Here is a 17,502-nt window from a genome sequence, read left to right as displayed (position 1 = left end):
GGAATTTCCTATTTGCATTTCAGAGATTAACAAGCAACTTGATTGTTGTGGGTTCATGTTTTCGGAATCGTTTTTCTGTTGTGCAGATTTTTCTTCCACAAGCCCCGTGAGAAATCCACACTATGTGCTGACATCACTCCTGCTGTGTGTCAACTGTTTAACCCTTCATAACCCCATGTATGTCTAATTTGTGTTGACTAAAGTATGCTTGCAGCTTACTTTTCTCTTTGGGCTTAAACAGTTGGAATCATGCTTATATTCAGATCTTGTTTTCCCCCCACTTACAAATATTTGTTGCTTTTTTTGTGTGATACGTAGCTGAATTAAAAAACGAGGCTTTCTACTGTTTGGTCTTTTAAATACTGTTATTAATATATTCCAGTGTTTCATGTTAACTCATAATTTTTAAACACCGATACTTATTTCTCGTGGGTAAGTCACTCAGTATGAATTCCTCCTTTGTTTGAGTCATTTAGTGCATAGTTTTCCACTTACTAATTTTACTCCCTTTTAGATTAAGTCCTGTTTTCCCCAGCTCTGTTTGTCCACTGTCCCTCAAGTCACTGACATTAATCCAAAGGAAAAGCAACAGTAGTAACTTTCACTGGCCAAAAATGGTAAAAGTGCCTGGATTACCCCTAAGAGGTGGTGGTGGTTTTGAAAAGGAAAGAGACAAAGAATTCCAGGTTTTATATCTACCATTAAAAATGACCTGTTTTTAAGTTTCCCAGTTTATTTAGTGGAATAACAGTGTTGTTATTTCACTCAGTGTGTATTGTTCCTAGAGATATTTTGGCATACACACGAGTTTTTGCTTATTTGACGTTTCTAGCAGGAATGAACAGTACTCACAAAAAGTTTTACATTGTTTGTAGTTGAATAAATACAGCTGATGATAAGGTGGACCCCGTACACCTCTGTGGAACTCCCTATGTGTTGTCTTTGAAAAGAAACATGACCCCTAGCACTTAGGTAGCCAGCGTGTCTGCCATGAATGTTTCTGTACATCCCGAGACACACAGCAGTTCCTTTCCTTTTTGAAACTGAACTTGATACTAGTGTTAAGTTTAAAGATGAACAGAGCTGCAGTTTCGGAGAAAGAAAGCCAAGGTTATATTTGAAGGTATACTTTCCCCAATTGTCTCTAATTCAATTTAGAGTATGTATCATTAAAATTAATTTCATAGAAGCCACAAATTGACATATCTTAAATAATTTCAGGGACTAGTCTTTTAATAGTAATAAACTAGCTTTTCAACATATACCTTGAACAGTAATAAAGAACTATGGTATATGTGTCGTTAAAAACTGCACATATAGTTTGGGTTTCAAGAAGTTCCACATGTAATTTTAAATGTTGGTTAAATTACTATTATTATTTTCTTTACTTAGGGAAAATGACTTATGTGGTGGAGTCCTCATTTGAAATGATCGAGAGCCATTGGTATATGTCCCACATGTAGGAATGGTGTCTAGTACTTGACTGGAGAGCTTTTATTGTCTTTTTCAAGAGTGTGGGAGAGAGGAGGGGGGAGATGAGAAGGGCATTTAATTAGGTCTTGTGTCCTAGAGCTCTCATCAGAACGGCAGAAATAATGCAACTAACAGCTGTGGCCACTTGTTGAACTTATTTACCATTTTTATCTCACTGGTCAGATGTTTTATTTTAATTTTCATTTGAATGTGTAGAGAAAGATTGAAGTCTTAAGGTGGCAGCTGTGTGTGAAGAATAGCCTATCCAACTGCAAGATAAGCAGTAATTTCTAACCCTTTGCTGCCCAAGTTGCATCTCTGTCACCTGACTATGATGTTTTTATTTTGTGGCTTTTGAAATGAAATGGCTGACCTTTAAGACCAAGTTTCCAACTGTATTCCTAGGTCAAGTAAGTAAAAATTTCTAGAAACTTTCACAACTGATTTACGGCAGTATACATAAGCTAAATAACTCCTTTCAGGCTTAATAATTGGAGAAAAGTATTCATAGTCTTTTTGTTGTATAATTTAAGTGCTATTTGATGAATATAAATAAACTTTTTGAAGAAATACTTTTTAACGCCAGTTCCCACCCGACACCCTGCCTTCATCTGAAGCTGAGTAGCTTCCTCCTCTAGGCTGTTTAGCTTTATAATATGGTTTAGGTAATTTCAGAAACCCTGTTATTTTAGCGATCAGGAAATTGAAGATGCAAAAGGGCTGAACTCAACCTCAGTTCCCCAGACTCTCTGCAGATCAAGCGCCAAGTTTTTACTGATGGATCAGTCCGGTGGGTTTGCCTGGTGGGCTTGCCCTAAGTAGAATATAAATCCGTATAGCGGTGTCATCGAGGGGAGAAAGGTATCTGAAAATTGGGTTTTCCAGTGAGTAGTTCTTTGTGTTAGACGTAGCTGTCTGTCTCGCTGGCAGTGCGACTTCTGGGACAGCGTATTAAATTAGCATGAGCCTTTTACAACTAAGTGGCTTATGAGGTCAGTCAAGGAAAGACAGAATAAGCCGCTTCAGAAAAATCTTTCTCAGTTCAAGTTGTGGGAGGGCATAGAACTATGTCAGGATATTGAGAAAACCATGGCTTCTAAGTTTTTAGCCAAAAAGAATGCCCTCTTTAGCAGTAGGGAAATAAAAATAAAAAGAATACTTTAAGTACAGTTGCAGGCATTACATATCTTGAGGAAAAAAGACACTTCTAAAATTAAAGCGCAGCTCATAAACATTTTTGTTTTTTGAATTGCATCGCTCATCATTGTGAATGCTGCCTTCTGCTAAAGTACTTCTTAAACGTGAATTGAGTTGACTGTATTTTGTTCAGCCATACTCTCCCTAACTGTTAGATGAAATTCGCTGAATGTTTGGAACTTTATATTTTTAGATGTACTATAAAAATTACACAGCTGTTGCTCGGAAGATGTATGTGAATTACTTTGAGCAATAGGATCATTATTTAGGTCCTATGCCAGCTGATAGTCAGCTGCCAGAAAAATAAAAGATTAAGCTCACACATGAGAATGTGGGTATAAACATCGTGCTTTAGAATGTTCTGAGTGGTTCCGCCTTGTTTTAGGTACCCCTTTGTCATGACAAAGCACATGTCATGATTAGGAGACTGGCGTTAAGTTTTCTGTTGGAAAGCATGGAGTATTTTCCCCTTTTTGTTAGGAATTAGAGTGACTGTGACCAGCTAATCGTGTCAAGATACATTTCATTAAATCACCTTTAGTTTTGGGCTTCATCTGATTAAAATTAATTGACTAGTAGAAATGTTTAGTGTGAATCTTTGTGCCATGATTCATTTGGTAGTTTTAAGATTAAATTGTTCCCAAGCTTCAGTTAAAGAGATCTGACACTATGTGTTGAGTTTTTTATATGCCTGTTTTCCTTCAATTATATCAGATCTTACATATAAAATTTCTAACCTTTACTGATGATACTTTAAGCAAGGCTGTCTATTATAGTATTTTGTGCTTTTGGCAAAGATATCCATAAAATAAGAGAAGTTTCTCCATTGACTTCAAATACAAAATTGCATATTGTTTCTGTAGGAGGTGACCTCTCTCTCTCTCTTTAACCCTCACCCAAGAATATGCTTTTATTGACTTTAGAGAGACACGAAGGGGGGAGGAGAGGAGGAGAGAGAAACATCAATGCGAGAAACACTTGATTGGTTGCCCCTCGTAAGTGCATGGACTGGGGATCATACCTGAAACCTAGGTATGTGCCCTGATGGGGACTTGAACCCGCAACCTTTTCAGTGATGCTCCAACCGAGCCACCAGGCCAGGGAGGGAGGGGATTTCTTAAAAATAACAAAAATCTTTTTTTTTTTTTTTAAAGATTAAATAGTGGTTGTCCACATTTCATGCTGGGCATTGTAATCCATTTGCTCATTTGACATTCAGCAAATACTTGAATATGCCCCAAGTATTACAGTTCTCTACACTAGGAAGTGCACTGCCTGATAAACAAATTGTTATAATTCAGGAGGACCCACACTGGGATAGGAGCACACCAGGAGTTCTGTGGTGCTCGCAGGCCTACTTGGGGGTGTGTGGGAAGAGGCCAGTTCGAGAAGACTGCTTGGATTTGGATTGTGAGATACACATTGAGTAATAACAGTTGAGACAGTGGGGCAAAGAAGGCTTTCTGGATGGATATTCAGAAATAGCATGATTTTAAAGAGGTGGAGAGGAGACAGGCTGTTGGCCCAGTGGGAACGAAAGTAGATTGTAATGACAGGATATCATTGAAGCAGTCCCAGAGTGGAGACTTCATGCGCTGCTTGAAGATGTCCTCACTCAGATTAAAAAAATAAAAACAATTGCATGTGCTAATCACTTTCTACAACCATTTAAGAGCAGCTGGCCTTAAACTTTGAATCTAGCGACGGGTCAGAGAAGCACTGTAATATTTCTGCATTTCTAGCCTCACCTTAAGTTCTGTTGCATGCACACTCATTTCAGCTTCTTAAGGTAGATTGAAAAGAGAATTTTTACGGCTGATACCGTGTAAGAATATTAGGTGTACTCTTGGGGCCCATTCGTCTGGTTTCTTTTAAAGCAAGTTCCAGCAAACCATCTCCTCTGCAAGGCGCCATTGATTGCTAATAACTCCACTTTGCTGATAATATTAGAAAACTGAAGCAGTAAGGCCTTCTAGTCAAGCAGCTTTAAAAAAAAAAAAAGGTAATAATTACCATTAAAAAAAAAGGTAATAATTACCGTTATCCCCTGAACATTTTCAGAAGTACAGGACAAGAACCCCCAGGATTTCCTGAACGTCTTGCAGTTTGTATTTCGCTGAGGACGGAGGTGAAAGCAGGCCGCCTTTCAGATTCCGGCTAGCAATTCTCTTTGGTTCTACTGTGCTATAATTACTTTCTCAACACGCTGCCCAAGTGTGTGAACAAAACAGCGTATGTTCGCGGTTCCTAAATCACTCTTAGCCTCCATCCTGTTTACTCCCTTGTCAGTGACAATCTCATGGCTCCTGACTTCCCGGCTGTCCACACGTATCCTTCCACCTCCCAGTGCCTGCCTGAGGTGTGGGTGTTCACTTTGAAATTCAGGCTTCCTCTTGTAGCACTTACAGCCCTCTCCCCTCTTCTCCTCCTGCTGGGGTACCTGTGGACCCCCTCAGGGACGTGCTGTGCTGTGATATGTACGGAGACCATAAGACAAACGTGGCATATCTACCTGGACGCATCCGTTTTCCTGAAAGATTTTTTGGGAGAACATCTTATTAAAAGAGGCTGTCTCATGGAGTTGATTGCCAAATACTCATTAGATTTTAATATAAAACATGTAACCTCTAAGAAATGTGTTGTAGGCTCTTCAAGCGCCTCGACTTCTTTAGGGCCTGTACCTTCAAGGTCTGCTGTGTGCCGTCTCACAGGTTCTTCACATGCTTTCCCTGGAACTTCTGTTTTGTGGCAGTCGTCACAGTCTAGCCCTCAGAGCTTCAAGTATGCTGACCATATTTGATTTGGCTAATTTGTGCCAAGGGGGATCTGGTATGTCACATTTAGGGGCTGAGTTCCTGGTCTGGTTGGAAGAGCTATATATGGAAAAAGAGGAGAGAAATATGCTTTCCCAGAGGTAGTGGACAGACTGTTTTTCAGGACAGAATTTCACAACTTATAAAGTAGTTTTGAACAGGAGTTGGCAGCTGTCGAGTTGACTGTAGTTGCCAAACTATATAAATATCTGGTCTGGAACCATGAATGTCCAAGAAATACTCTTGGAAAATTAAGGGTTTTCTTAGGATAATAGGAAAATCAGGCTTTCCTCAAGTGGTTATTTTTAAACATGAGAAGCATCAGTTTGAAATAAACTTAGTTTGACTAAGCATCCAGTGTACCTGGATATCATATTGATATATATCTTTAAGCCGACCTTTCAATTCAAGTATTAAAAATTAACAAATTTAACAAAAATTAAGTCATCTGCAGTAGCAGTTAAATTGAAACAAAGTTAGAAGCCAGAGATGTGCTAAGCAACAGCCATTGGTAGCAGTTGTACTTGTGACATTTCAAGGTTATTATGAATTCCCAGACCCATAAATAACCACTGTAGCCTGTAATAGCCACCAGATAAAATGAGTACCCAGGGATGAGTGGAAATGAAGGAAGCCCCCGTTGCCATGCAGGTGCCAGGAAGAGGGTCAAGGTCAAGCTCGCTCACGCGCTGGACTGGCAGCGTGGGAAGTTCTGATTCTCATATTGGTCAAAGGATGACCCCGTGCTTGCCACGGCTCTGTAGGTTGGCTTGTCAACACATCAGATAGTGAGGGTGCGCTGTAGTTGTTGGGCGGTGTTGCTCTCACTTGTGAGCCTGGAGCCCCATTTACTTGTTACCCTCATCTGCCGAAATGCTGTTGCTTCTGCTACTGGTAACGGCCAACACCGTTCAGTGCGCATTGTGTGCCAGACCTTGAAGTGCTTTATGTGCAGGGTGTTACTCTCACACAGTCCTACGAGGCAGGTACTGTTATTATTCCACTTAGACTTAGGGGACTAGATAACTTGTTTAAGGTCGCATGGGTGCGGGTAAAAACGACAGAGCTGGATTGAAATTCACTGAAGCCTAACTCCAGAGTCTCTGCTCTGAACCCCCAGGCTCCGGGCTCCTGAAGATACCCACTGAGTGCCCTGTGGGCTCTAGTACTGATGCTAATGAAGATCCCACAAAGAAACGCGAAGCCTTGTGGAACTGTAGGCTCGGGGTGTGTGGGGGGATTTATAGTCCACGTATCCATGATTTCGATAACATACGCTTAGCAACTGTTCTTTAGTGAAATCTAAGGCCCTCATTCTCACCTGGTCATAATGACAGAAGTGATGCGGCAATGCAAATAAACTCGTCTTTATCAGTTTGCCTGAAAATGATTTTGTGACGCCAGCGGAAATGTAAATCTGTTATGTAAAAGGTCCTGATTGAAATACTCTTAGAGTCCGCTCTGCAGAGACTGTGGGACGTTGTATTTTCCAGGCAATATTGAGATGCTGTCTTTGTTCAGGAAGCGCTGATGATAGGGCCTCTAGCTGGAGAGGGTGGAGGTAGGAAGGCTGCTTTGGGGGTCCCTGTGGTAATCCAGGAAGGAAATAATGCGTTAATGCACTGGCAGTGGGACAGAAAGGAGGGGCCCCTGTAGAGACTTGGGTGGTGGAATGGGCAGGGCTTGGTGACTGATCGGGGATGACTGCAGAGGAGCCGTCTGCGGAGTGGCACTCGGGTTTCTAGCTGAGGCTGGAGGGTAGGGTTTTTGGCATCCTTCACCTGTTGAGGTAGGTTTCTGATATTTAGGTAGAAATACATAGTAGGCAGTTGTCTAGGTGGTTTGGAGCTTAGGAGACAAGTATGGGCTGTAAAGAATTTTTTGGCACTTTTTAACAGGTATTAGTTGCAAACTGTTGGACTCTGTTGATCTAGGGTGGGTGTGTTTTGAGCGATTGGGGGAAGGGATTAGTCACTACGCTACTTGCAAACTGATTATTTCCCTCTACACATTGTTCCTCAGCCCATTCATCTGAAAATTTTAGAGTCCTGATTGGAACAAATAAAATATGCCAGTCTTTTGTCTTTTTATTAATGAAGCTATAAAAATGTACTGTGTTACATAATTTTTATTATGGGTATGAAGTCAGTGAAAAATTAGCTCCTTTATAGGGAAGGCTATACAGGAATGGACCCGTGGTGACTTTACCTCCCCACCCCACTCCTAACAATTTATTATGAAAAATTGAAAGCATGCAGAACATTTGAAAGAATTATTCACTGAAAATTTGTATTCCCACCGTCTTGACTCTACAGTCACGTTTTACTATACTTGCTTTATCACATATCTAACCATATATGTAATTTATTTATTTTGATGCATTTCAAAAAATAAGTTGGGGCCACCAGCGCACTATTTCCTAAGTATTTCAGTATGTATATCATTAACTAGGGCTCAGTATACCATTTTATTCCTTTGGTGGTAAAATATATTCAGTGACGTGCACAGACCATTGGGCACAGGCCAAAGGCAGGAGGGCGTGAGTTTATCTGCTTTTCAGCAGCGGGCATCTCCTTCAGCATGTGCCCAGCCAGAGTTGCACAGGTGAGGCAGGTCCCCACCCAACGTAGTTTCATTCTTACTAGTTTCTTAATATTTCTTTTTACTTCCTGCCCAATAGATTGCATTTTCTTTTGTCTCCACAAACTCTGATAAATTCCACCGTAGTTGTCCCCTCTCTTTTGTGGTTCTATGAATAGTGAAATTGTGCATTTTCATTTATTTCTTTAGGTATATTGTTGGGAGAGGCAGGTTCTTTCTGTTGGCCAAGTTGCAGTTATAGAATTTGATGATTGTGTGTTATTCAAGTGAGAGGTATTCATAATTAAAGTCAAATAGTGTCACAAAGACTTATGAAAAGATTCTTCTCATTACTCCTAAACACATGACTGCATGTAGTAAGCACCCCCTTTAGGGTACTATTTCTGTTTACTACTTAGCCTAACAATATGAGAGATTCTTTTCATTCCACAGGATAACCCAACAGATTTGTTTTCTGACACATGCTGCCCTACTTAAGATATACTGATTATTTTCTTTGGTGACTGTGGATCGATCAGTTATTATACTAGATTGCATTTGTCCTTTACATATGACTACAGATGTGGGATAAGAATTTAGTAGTGACATTGATCTTTTTACCTTTTTAAAAAAACAAAAAAAAACTTTTAGTGTTTCTTAGAAACATGAATGATGTAAACGTGTGTGGTCTTGATGGGAAATTTCGCCTTTCTACATATTTGGAGCTGCTGCCTCCCAGATGGTTTTCTTGCCTTGCAGGAAATAAGTTTGTATGTTTGTCAGTGGCATTCACAATGTTTTTTCTGTATCCATCAGTCAGTGAGCATGACAGCACTTAATTGCTACTAGCAAGCAGCTCCCCCCCATTCTTAACAAGTCTAAAAATTTTTTTAATGGAATATGAAAGGAGAAAAGCTATTTAGTATTTCATAAATGTACCCTATAGTAGAAGCCCAGGTATGTAATATTTGTATACACACAATGTCTGTAGATTCTATTACATTTTGAAAATGAAATGTATTTTAGTAAACACTGCCTTTATAATCAAAGTGTTTATACATTTTTTGGGGACACTCTGTATATGTCTCACAATTTTTTAGTGACTCGCCTTTATAGAAACTTTCCAACACATTTAACTTAACTTCATAGAGTTTCTATATACTCAGGCTGTATCAGTTTATATAATACTTAAATTGCATAATTATAGGTACATTTGAAATGAATGTATGGTCACAAAACACAGCTGACTCTTGAGAAGTGCACAGCCCAACTGCTGGGAGCAGCGGAAGGGTGCGGGGGGATTAGAGTGGCTTCCTAGCTCTGAGTGTTTCCAGTGCTGATGGTGTGTTTTATAGACAGAAAGGAGAGGACTTGACGGATGGTGCATCTGGGCATTGGAAGTCAGAAAAGGGAACTTTCACTGGCATATTTGAGGGCTCTTGCAGGTTACAGATTTTTACTTTTTACAGTTAACCTCTCACACTACCTTTGAAGTCACTATTTTAACAAATCTTAATTAGGGGACATGAAAAATTATAATGGCAACCCTTCAGGGGCCTGACACCTGATGCTGGTGGAGAGATGATATGCATAGTGTGTGGTCATAACAGAATGAGTCCCAGTTTGGGGCGGGAGAGAGGACAAGCCTTCAAGAGGGTGTGACCCATGAGTCTACATTTTGCAGGACAGCTGGTATTAGGCAGAAGCCGTCACGTGCAGTGAGGTCAGGTAGAGGGAGAGGCACGTTCACAGCTGAGGACAAGCTGGCCTAATTGGCTTCGCTGTCGTGTTGGGACTTCTGAACTATTTTGAACACGTGTGTCCCCAGCAGCAGGATGGGGGAATGGTGTGTGGCACACTTTCCGTGCTCTCAGTATTTGAGAGAAAGAGGGGATGTCAGAGACGGAGGCCAGGTCACGGTGCACCTTGTATGCCAGGCTCTTCAGCCCGAGTTTGCCCTGAAATGAGTCTTAGGAGGGTGGTAACCGGAAGAGTGACACGATTAGATTTGATTTAGAAAAATAACCCTCCGGAAGCATTAGGAGTTGGGAGTAAAATTGCACCAGAAATACCAGTTAGGAGACTGTGGAACTATTCCAACTGAGAAACGAGGGAGGGCCCAAATGAAAGCTTTGGAGCATTGGGAGCAGAGGGAACTCATGAGTGAGGAGACGTGTCGGGGAGTGGAACTGGCAGGCGGTGGTGATGGGCAGAGGGTTCTGGAGTGACCCCGGGGTTCGCGGGGTGACTGGAGCCCAGAGTTTGAACTGCGAGAAAAAGCACTCCATGTGACCCTTCTGGTGGCACACAGTACAGGACGTGATGCTTATTGCGTGCTTTCCTGTCGGAGGAAGGTGCGTGCCTGCTCCGGTTTGCCCGCGGTGCGTGAGGCGCCGGGCAGCGCCGCCCCCCGGCAGCTGGGGCACAGGCGGGGCAGGTGTGGGGCTGAGCCCTAGCGCTCGAAGTGCGACAGACCTGCAGGCTCGAGCAGAAAAATCGCCACCGGAGAATGACACGGAAATCCTGCTTTTAAAATCCCCCCCTTTTTGTGTGTAATCTCTCCCTTGCCGTTTCATCTTCTGAAAAACTGCGTCGTAGTTCAGAGAACACTCAGTGTCCCAGCAGCCAGGGCGCTCGCTTCCAGAGCGCACTGCGGGGTGGGGTGGGTGGTGTCATCGAGGTTATCGTGCAGACCTTGGGGACTTAGAGAGGACTCCAAGGCGAATGACATTCTCTTTTCAGAGGCGGGGAAGACGTGTATGTAAAGGTAAATGAGTTGGGACCATGACTTCCAGTAGTGATACACCTTGGCCTGTCACCCATGCTTTGGGGGTATCGGTGACATCCGTGATGTTTCTCCTGCCTCCGGCTGTCCCCTTCTTTTCCCTCCCCTCTTGCCTGTGCCCTAGCAGGTCCTGCCTGCTGTGCTTCCAGCGTATATTCCCATATGCTTCCCTCTCCCCAGTTCCAGCCGTGCTCCCCCGTTTCCACTCTGGTCTTCATGCTTCTGTCCTTGGTTTCCGTGCCACTTTCCTGAATCCCTTCTCTATGGATGTGGTAGCTAAAGTCATCTTCTGAAAATGTAAGTCATGGTCTGCTTAAGGCCTCGAGTGGCCTCCCAGTGCACTTGAGGTCACGCCCCCCACGTCCTCCTGTGGCTCAGGTGTGCCTCCTCAGAGGGCCTCCCTTGTTGAAAGATTAATGAGTACTGTGGGAACTCAGGAGGGTGCAGTTATTTCTGGCTTTGGGGACCCCAGGAAGATTTAACAGAGAAATGGTGTTTGATCCAGGTCTCGATAAGTAGGATTTCATTAGACGAAATTACATAATGAACAGTTATTTAAAGAGTGTCTACTATGTGCTAGGCACCGTCATTGTCATTCTTTCCTTGACAAGTAGTGATTAATGAGTGGTGTCTTTGAAAGGAAGTTGCTATTTTCAAAGACTTGGTGGCTTTATTGCAACCTCAATAAATAGAATATACCAGAATAGTCGGGCAATCCTTAATTTGCTCGAATGCCAGGAAGCTTTTCATTCACTAGTACCTATGAGAATAGAATCTGTTAACCGTTCTCTGCCATCATGTAGAACTTGTTCAAGAAAATTTGACTATGTCCAGGAATGAATTACTTGACAAAGCCACAGAATTGTAATGTAGTGTTACAGTTTTTATACTTAAAAAAGTATCAGCTATCTTTAGCCTTCTAATGCCATGTTTTATTTTAAAATACCAAAGTGAACGTCAGGAAGAAAAACTGTATCGAACTATATATACCAACTGCATTTGATGGTAAAATGAAATTTTTGTTTAAAACTAATTTAGTGTCCGTTCTTCACAAAACTAGTTTACTGATTTAATCTTCGCATAGCAGCTCCTTTACTGACTCAGGATGTTGAAGGCTTTGACGAGGTGTTCCTTTTGAGGCTTGTTACAGCGCAGAGGGAATGGTCGTATACCAAGTATAAAATGTTTGTCTTTTTTGCTGTGCTTGTTAAGATCGTCATTTCTTTTTTTCTCCGTTTTACTCTTCAGTAGCTGTGGTTCTTACATCTTGTCTTCCTCCCTTGTACGCTGTGCCATATGTGTACAGTTCCAGCATTTCAGAAGTTCACTTGCTGGCTTCTTAAGTTCCAAAATATCCTCATTTTATTAAGTTACGGTGATCCCTCCCCTACCTCCAATCTCCTGCCTGGCAAGTAGGCCGAAATATTGTCAACCTTCTGTATTGACTCATCCGGTCTGTAGTTGAGGCTCATGGGTCCATGAAATTCAAAGCTGGGTGTATACCCACTGGCTTATTTTGTGCACCCCTGTCATTGGAGTTGGTATATTGAGTGATTTTCTTCTCCCAGCAACAACCAGTTCTCTCATTTTTGACACCAGCTCGGTGTCCCAACAGTTCAGTCCAATCGTGACACTTTCGGGAGTTACCATAGACCCCACAGGTTAAGGGCTCAGTCTCACAAGACTGTCCCCATGGGTTTCTGCCAGTGGGGTTCTTAGGCTACCCACTTACGCCCTGCTGACTACAAATTCAGGTTCGATACTTTGCTATAACGACTCCCAGAACTTAGGAAAGTACTTTACGTATTATTGCTGGTTTATTACAAAGGATGCAGCTCAGGAACAGCCACATGGAAGAGATGCATAGGGCAAGGTTTGGGGCAGGCTCAGTTCCCATGCCCACCCTGGGCATGCCACCCACCCAGCACCTGGGTGTGAGCTTCTTTGGGTGTTTTTATGGAGGTTTCCTTACATAGGCATAATTGATGAAATCATTGGCCATTGGTGAGTGAACTCAATTTCTGGCCTTTCTACCCTCTCCAGAGGCGGGGGGCAGGGTAGGACTGAACATTTCAACCCTCTAATCATGGCTTAGTACTTCTGGTAACCAGCCCCCATCCCGAAGCCTAGAATCATCTCATTAGCATGCCAAAGACTCTGTTACTGTTCAGGAGATGCCAAGGGTTTTAGGAACTCTGTGCCAGGAACTGGGACAGAGACCAAATATTTTTTATACCACAGGATGTCTATCACTAGTAAGGAAAGGTCCTCAGATGTTATGGAAAGTAGTGGAAAGACTTGAGTTGAATTTGTCACTAGGAACCCCAGTGGGCATTGAGTGCCATCTCTTCCTGGCTGGGCCTTGATATGGCTTCTCTGAGTGCCGATGTCCCCTGGGACTGCAGAGTTATTTGGGCTTAACCTGTCCCTTCACAGCTGGCCACATACCCACGTGGCCACTACTACGTTTCCAGTAGCACCACAGCTCTTACCCACATCTTATTTCTTCTTCCTTTTAACCTTGGCTCCTCCCCTTGCTCCTTGGCTTTGTTTAGAGTTAGATTTGTACCCTGAGCATCTCATTTTGAACATTTCATTTTCATTAGAAAATGAATCAACTGATTTTTTGCATTTTTGGCCTTTGCTGGCTACTTGGGTGTGTTCATTGGAGGTGTCTTTGTTTCAGTGGTTGTAGCTTTCCCAAGGAGGTCCGGGTGACCAGACATCGGATTGTTGACTAAGTGGTTTGTAAAATAAGCACCAGTAAAAAGCTATTCAGTTAACTGTGTGCTTCCTTCAGGCTTTGGGATGTCTTCAGGTACCCACTGTCGAGCTGTGGGAAGAAAAGGTAGAGGGAGAAGGCGGGACATTATATCTAACTCTACTGCTTTTGGATTTTTTGAAAACTTTTTTTCTTCATTTTTGAGGCGTGGAATGACCCAATTAACAAAATAGGGGTTTATTGTTGCCTAGCTTGTGAGAGCCCACTGGGACTTTCTTGAAGAGATGACATGTCTTGAACCGTGGGAATCATATTGTATGTCCAAAAATAATAATTTTTGAAAACTGGAAAATACTGTTTTTTATTCATTTACAGATTTGTTTATTGAATTGTGACGGCAGTTAGTAGTAAACATCTTTCTTAGATTGTGCGCTGTAAGAGGCACCTTGCTTTACCTTGTTTCATGTCATCTTTCTATTCTATAGGGTTATGTAAATGTTGTCACTTAAGTGTTTGTCTTGTGAGTGATAAAGAGATTTCCACTGGTGTGCTGACAAGTGCTCTTTGATCCGACTTTAAAACATAATTCAAGCTTTAGTCATTGGCTTGTTTTTATTCCCAGGAGTGTTTTACCAAAAAATTTCAGTGCAGCAAAAAAATCTAGACTATCACTGGGTTTATTTCAGTGCTTGTGTAAAATCCCTCTAATGGAAAACTATAAACAATTAGAACCCCACTGTCCTGAAGCAACGTTATTGCTCAGTGCTGTGACCTCACGTCTCCCGCGATCTTCTGTCATCAGATCACCTGGCAAGTCGAATAACATTCATAGTGTTGAGAGATGGGGCAGAAGCGTTGGTAAGAGAATAGGTCCTGAAAGTGACTTTTTGTTCCTGAGGACATCGGGGAGGAACCCACATGATTTACTATTAATATCTTTGAGGCCAAAGTAGGTGGAGTGAGCAAGTCTTTCATTAAAGATGGGGTTGGATGCGCTTGGGACCATCTGCATCAGCTACAGTTTAAGCCTGAGCCACATCTTCTGTGTGGGGATTGGGCTAATTGGGCTAAAGCATAGAGTTAATATACCTATTTTCTCCTGTTGCTCACTTTTTGTATTTGAGTTTAAAAAAAATAAAATATGGTATGAAATAAAATCAAATCAGCGCCCCCCCCCCCCCCCCCCCCGGGACATTAGAGAATTTTTGAAAGATGAAACTCAGTGTTTAATATGAAATTAAGATCAACTCCCTTCATTTCATTTATTCGTGTATCTCAGTCTCACTTGGTAACAAATAATTGAGTTGAAGCTGAGATTTAAAGACATTATATTAGACTTGCTCTTAAAAATGTTTAGATTAGTATGCCTAGATTAGAATTAAAATCTAGAAGGATCCTTAGAGAGCATCTCATTTTACTTTTTCATTTTTAAGTGAAGAAATCTGAAACATAGGGTATTATCTTGGCCCAGGGGAGGGAGTGGAGGACTGAGTCACATTGCCGTCCATTGACTGTTAGTGGCCACTCCATGTCTTGAGGGGCAGATAGAGCTTATCAGAATTTGCTGTGTAGACCTGGAAGCGAGCCTGATAGAAATGGCTTCAGTGAAGAGGGCTTCCCAGACAGATCACCAGCATTCTAAACATACAAACGAGTAAACAAATGATTAATTTATACTTATAGTTGCATTCAGTTTAATGAATGTGTTAGATACTCAAGTTGAGAAGAGAACATTTTTTGTGTCGCTTGTTTGCTCATGGGTCCTGATCTCCTCCTTATGGTCCCTCGTTACACTTTATTTTTTAATCCATTGGACGGTACCGGTAAGGGCAGGAGGCTTCTGCCTCGTTCACTGTTGTTTCTAGCACCCAGTAAATCACTAATTGTTGACTGACTGCTAGGTTGGCTAACTCTGATTTATATGGCAATGCGGGCAACTTAGCATATCTTAAATATCTCAAGTTTGCTTCCCCCCCCTCGTTGTTTTAACAGTGAACAGAGTATCTGTCAGGCAAGAGCTGCTGTGATGGTTTATGATGATGCCAATAAGAAGTGGGTGCCAGCTGGTGGCTCAACTGGCTTCAGCAGAGTTCATATATATCACCACACAGGGAACAACACGTTCAGAGTGGTGGGCAGGAAGATTCAGGACCATCAGGTAAGGGCCCGTTACATTCTTAAAGTCATCTTGTGTTACAAAAGGACTTGGTGTTTCGGTAAAATAAAGCAGTGGTTTGAGACTGTCGTCAGAATAGTCTCTATGGGGAAAACCTAGGTAGTACCGAAGAACTAAAAGTAGCTCAGTGTTGGCAAAAAAAAGAAAATGAATATTTAAAAATAATTAGAAAGACATCTGTACAAGTCAGGAGATTTCCAAAGGAAACACTGAGCGTTTTATTCATAAGAGGAGTTAACGATCCTATGACTTCTAGCTTTTGACAAGTGGAGTGTTTTAAAAATGCTTGGAAATTTGAAAACGCTTCTAAATAATTCATGACACTAAATGAAATCATTATGAAGATCAGGAAATGTTTAGAAGGTAAGAAAGTACTTAGACCTGGGTGAGAAGATACTGTATTTAGAAACCTGTGGGGACGGCTAAGCTGTCCTTAGATGGACAAATCTTAATGACATATAATGAGCTTAAAAAGGAAACAGAAGGAAATACTAAAAATAAATAGAGCTTATTAACACAAAAGCTGCCCTATGGAATAGAAAAATTGGCGGACTCAAACAGAAAAAAATGAAAAGTTACAAATAAACAATATTAGGATTGGAAAAGAGATACCGCACAAAAATAAATTACTGTAAGGTAATATTATGAACAGACTTATGCCAGTAAGTGGGCCATCTTGTAGAAAAATACAGTTTACTAAAACTGGCAGAAAAGTAGAAAAACTTAATACACCCATAATCATAAAATATAGCAATAGTTAATATATAACCTAAAATGTTATAAAATGAAGGGGATCCAGAACATTTACAAACAAACCCTAAAAATCTTCAAAACACTACCTGTTTTATACAAACTGTTTTAAACAATAGTATTTTATGAGGCTTGTACAATTCACCCACCATTTACTTGTAGAATGGGGTACGTACAAATTATATAAAAATATTCCATTTTTCTACATTTATTAGGTGGTGGTTATGTTCTGGGCACTGTGATTAGGTTTTATAAGCATGAAAAAGTTCCCAGCCTTGAGGGAAAGATGAAATAGAGAATGGGGATGTGTGTTAAGCATGTGAGGAAAGAAATACAGTAAGTTGTTATGATCTGAAAGATAGAACCATAGATGTGAACCCAGCGTTGGACCTGTGTTTACTAGAGGCGTGGGTCAATTTTGAGAGGAGACTGAGAAACTAAGCAGATTTGGGGGAGTCATGGGACTAGTGGAGCGAAAATTGGAAGTTGAGCCCCAATAGCAAGGGAGGGTTGTCTTGGTCGCTTCGCAGGCCCAGAAGCCCCATACGCTGGAGGAAGTTTGACTCAGCATTAGACTGGCCCTTATAGCCCAGCCTCAGTCATTTCAATTACTTTTGGATTAAGGTGATTTAAGACTGTTAGTTCCTCTAGCTGTTTGCCAGAAGCAAATGTAAATTTTCCTTGGAAAAAATATAACATCATCGTAGGCCTCAAAATTTCCTTAAAATTGTCCGTACGCAATGTCTGGCACTCAGTCCAAACACCCAGGCATAGTAGGAATCAGGAGGAGCAGCAGTGGAACAGACCCACTGGGAATCCAGGTAATGGAACTATCAGAAAGTGACTTTCCGATAAATAACTGTGCTTAATACATTCAAGGAAACACAAGGCAAGATTGAGAACCGCAGCGGAGAGCTGGATACTTGAATAAAGAACCAAATGGAAATTTAAGAACTGGAAAATAAAATAACTGCTGTTAACTCAGAGATGGGTTTTTACAAGAAAT

The 17,502-nt window shown here is 41.5% G+C and overlaps 1 protein-coding gene across 16 annotated transcripts in view; it reads left to right on the top strand.

Annotated features, from left to right (window-relative positions):
* ENAH (ENAH actin regulator) overlaps positions 1 to 17,502 on the top strand; it is a 168,902-nt gene that overhangs the window by 109,156 nt on the left and 42,244 nt on the right. For 15 of the 16 annotated variants that reach the window (XM_081124240.1, XM_081124245.1, XM_081124248.1 and 12 more), the window contains one exon: positions 15,563 to 15,728. In XM_081124240.1, coding sequence (XP_080980366.1) covers positions 15,563 to 15,728 — 166 coding nt within the window. Of the gene's footprint in view, positions 1 to 14,366; positions 14,429 to 15,562; positions 15,729 to 17,502 lie in introns of those variants that run through there. The other variant, XM_081124250.1, reaches the window with a different exon arrangement.

The sequence above is a fragment of the Miniopterus schreibersii genome (genome assembly GCF_964146895.1).
Source record: "Miniopterus schreibersii genome assembly, chromosome: 21".
Taxonomy (NCBI): Eukaryota; Metazoa; Chordata; class Mammalia; order Chiroptera; family Miniopteridae; genus Miniopterus; species Miniopterus schreibersii.
This window is presented reverse-complemented; position numbering and strand designations above follow the sequence as displayed.